Here is a 3,336-nt window from a genome sequence, read left to right on the forward strand (position 1 = left end):
TCCATCGTGGGCCGCCCCCGGCACCAGGTAGGCGGGAGGGAGCGGAGGGGCGGGCCGGGGCGGCGGTGCCGGCGGGCGCTGACTCAACCCTTCGGTCCCCAGGGTGTGATGGTGGGCATGGGGCAGAAGGACAGCTACGTGGGGGATGAGGCCCAGAGCAAGAGGGGGATCCTCACCCTGAAGTACCCCATCGAGCACGGCATCGTCACCAACTGGGACGACATGGAGAAGATTTGGCACCACACCTTCTACAACGAGCTGCGGGTGGCTCCCGAGGAGCACCCTGTGCTGCTGACAGAAGCTCCCCTGAATCCTAAGGCCAACAGAGAGAAGATGACACAGGTACACATGCCTGCTGCTGTTCTTCACTCACCTGATTCACAAACCTTCTTCTGTTACAACATCTTAAACCTGAGTTTATTTATTTTTTTCTTTTCTCCCGACATTTTCAGGGCTCTGTACTCCTGGCATTTCTCCCTTGACGCCTCAGGTTTCTTTCATTTGTGTTTCTGCCTGTGTTCTTTGCCTTTTCCTTCACACACCAGTGGTTTTTTTTTTTTGCATGTCAGCATGTGTGTTCTAACCTGGGTGCGACCAACCCAGCTCATTACTCTCTGCTAACTTGAGTTATTTCTTTTTCTTCAAACCTCCAGATCATGTTTGAGACTTTCAACACCCCTGCCATGTACGTGGCCATCCAGGCTGTGCTGTCCCTGTATGCCTCTGGTCGTACCACTGGGATTGTTATGGACTCTGGGGATGGTGTCACCCACACCGTGCCCATCTACGAGGGTTATGCTCTGCCCCACGCCATCCTGCGCCTGGACCTGGCCGGCCGTGACCTGACAGACTACCTCATGAAGATCCTGACAGAACGAGGCTACAGCTTCACCACCACAGCCGAAAGGGAAATTGTCCGGGACATCAAGGAGAAGCTCTGCTACGTCGCCCTGGACTTCGAGCAGGAGATGGCCACTGCTGCCTCCTCCTCCTCCCTGGAGAAGAGCTACGAGCTGCCCGATGGGCAGGTCATCACCATCGGCAACGAGCGGTTCCGGTGTCCAGAAGCTCTGTTCCAGCCCTCCTTCCTGGGTAGGTGTGGGAGGGGGGTGCCCCTGTGCTGGGCGGGGCTGTGGGGTGGTGCCACCCAAATGAGGTGCCGTGCTGTTCGTTAACAAGCTGGTTGCTCTCCTCCTCCCTGCCAGGCATGGAATCCTGTGGCATCCATGAGACCACTTTCAACTCCATCATGAAGTGTGACGTGGACATCAGGAAGGACCTGTATGCCAACACGGTGCTGTCTGGTGGCACCACCATGTACCCTGGCATTGCTGACAGGATGCAGAAGGAGATCACGGCCCTGGCACCCAGCACCATGAAGATCAAGATCATCGCCCCTCCGGAACGTAAATATTCCGTCTGGATTGGTGGCTCCATCCTGGCCTCCCTCTCCACCTTCCAGCAGATGTGGATCAGCAAGCAGGAATATGATGAGTCTGGCCCTTCCATCGTCCATCGCAAGTGCTTGTAGAGGGGCTGCTCCTCCCACCTGGACCACAGTTGGTCCTTCTTGAGTCCGGCCCCTCCATCGTCCACCGTAAATGCTTCTAAACGGACTTGCCGGGCGCCCGCGCCTGCCGCCCCTCTCATCACTGTGTATGTTTGCCCAGGCAAATCTATACACCTCGTGCTAGCCTCATACAACTGGAATAAGCCTTCTTCCCCTTGGAAAAAAAAAAGTGTGTGCCAGCTGGCAGAGCAGTGCCAGCTCTGGACGGTTGATGTCACCTTGTTTAACCCTTCCCTTGCCGAAATCCCCTGCGCAGCCCCCCCTGCAGCCCCCCCACCCCCTGCAGTGCCCTGCGCAGGGTATCGGGAGCCAGGCTGTGCTGTACATCCAGTGTGGAATATTCCAGATTTCCTGTAGAGGCTGGGAGGAGTCCCATCGAGAATTCACTTCTGTTGCTGCCGTTCTTAATAGCAAAAGGTTGGGAAAATTTAAAACAAAACCCACCCATCTCTGGTTCCATGTCCTACTGTCCCCAAACCCTGGTCGGCATCACGGGGCTGAACTTCAACTCGAGTGGCTGAAACTTGGCATTTACACCTGTAAATTTACGCATTGTTTTTAATTTATGTCAGATATTTTTTTTGTACGTTGCCTTAATGTTCTCACACCGACGGTAGGAAACCAAAATTTGTTAAAAGTCCATCTGGAAGTTTTGAGAAATTGTAATGCCCAATGACACATCATGGTGTAAGGAAAATAAAGAGGAAAAAAAAAAGCTGCAGTAAACTCCACTGGCGTATGTGTGCTGGGGTGACACTGGGGGCTTGTCTCTGGGGGGTGACAAGTGGCAGCTGTGCTGTCGGGTGCCTGGGTGGTGGTGGTGAAGGTGTGGTGGCACTTCGGAGCTGAAAATGGTGGTTGAGGTGCTGAGGAAGGTGTTGGGAGTGGTGATGGTGCTGCCAGAAGAGCTGGTTTGGGCACAGTTGTGCCTGTCCTGCCTGTGGTTTGGTGCGTTGGGCTGGTGTCACGAGCAGCTCCCCTGTACTGTGGGTGCAGGGGGGGGATCCCCAGAGCTGGAGGGGATCCAGGGGGTTCCCTGGGGCTGTGGGACCCCTGGTGAACATGCTGTGTTTTGGCTGCTGCTGGAGCTGTGGTGCAGCCGGGTCTGTGGCACTGCTGGGTGCTGTTCTGGTTTCTGCGGGGAGCCAGAAACCGGCTCATTAGTTAATTACTGCACCTGAAGTCAGGCTGGCTCGACCCTCCTGTGCCGGAGCGGTGCGGGGGCCCCAGGGCCGTGGTGTGGAGCCCACAAGGGGGTCCCACTGGTGATGGCCACGGGCTTGTGGCCACACGTACCTGCTGGCCCACATCTGTGTCCCCAGCAGAGCAGGTGGCTGTGGCCACGATGGGGGGTGGTCACTGCTGAGTGGGACAGCAGGTGCTGTGCCAGGTTCATGGCACTGAGTCGTGCCATGTTGTGCCTTGTTGTGTCATGTGCTGTGTTATATCATGTGCCATGGTGTGTCATGTTATATCATGTTGTGCCATGTTGCTCCCTGCCGTATGTCCCCAGGCAGCCTCCCCAGCGTGTCCCACGGTGACACCACGGCCCAGCTGTCCCCAGAGTGTCACTCCATGGTGTGTCATGTTATATCATGTTGTGCCATGTTGCTCCCTGCCGTATGTCCCCAGGCAGCCTCCCCAGCGTGTCCCACGGTGACACCACGGCCCAGCTGTCCCCAGAGTGTCACTCTCCATCCCTGCCTGTGCCCATCGGATTGGGCACCAGCGGCCCAGGTCAGTCCTGCGGTGGGACACGGGGGGGG

The 3,336-nt window shown here is 56.6% G+C and overlaps 1 protein-coding gene across 1 annotated transcript; it reads left to right on the top strand.

Moving 5' to 3' along the window:
• Window positions 1-6: 6 nt before the first annotated feature.
• On the top strand, window positions 7-1,553 carry ACTG1 (actin, gamma 1). Its single transcript, XM_010002717.1, has 4 exons — window positions 7-27; window positions 103-342; window positions 654-1,092; window positions 1,206-1,553. The coding sequence occupies exons 2-4, from the start codon at window positions 109-111 to the stop codon at window positions 1,529-1,531; spliced, it is 999 nt and encodes a 332-aa protein (XP_010001019.1). The 5' UTR covers window positions 7-27; window positions 103-108; the 3' UTR covers window positions 1,532-1,553.
• Window positions 1,554-3,336: the final 1,783 nt, after the last annotated feature.

This window comes from Chaetura pelagica, unplaced genomic scaffold (assembly GCF_000747805.2).
Source record: "Chaetura pelagica isolate M959 unplaced genomic scaffold, ChaPel_1.0 scaffold47, whole genome shotgun sequence".
Taxonomy (NCBI): Eukaryota; Metazoa; Chordata; class Aves; order Apodiformes; family Apodidae; genus Chaetura; species Chaetura pelagica.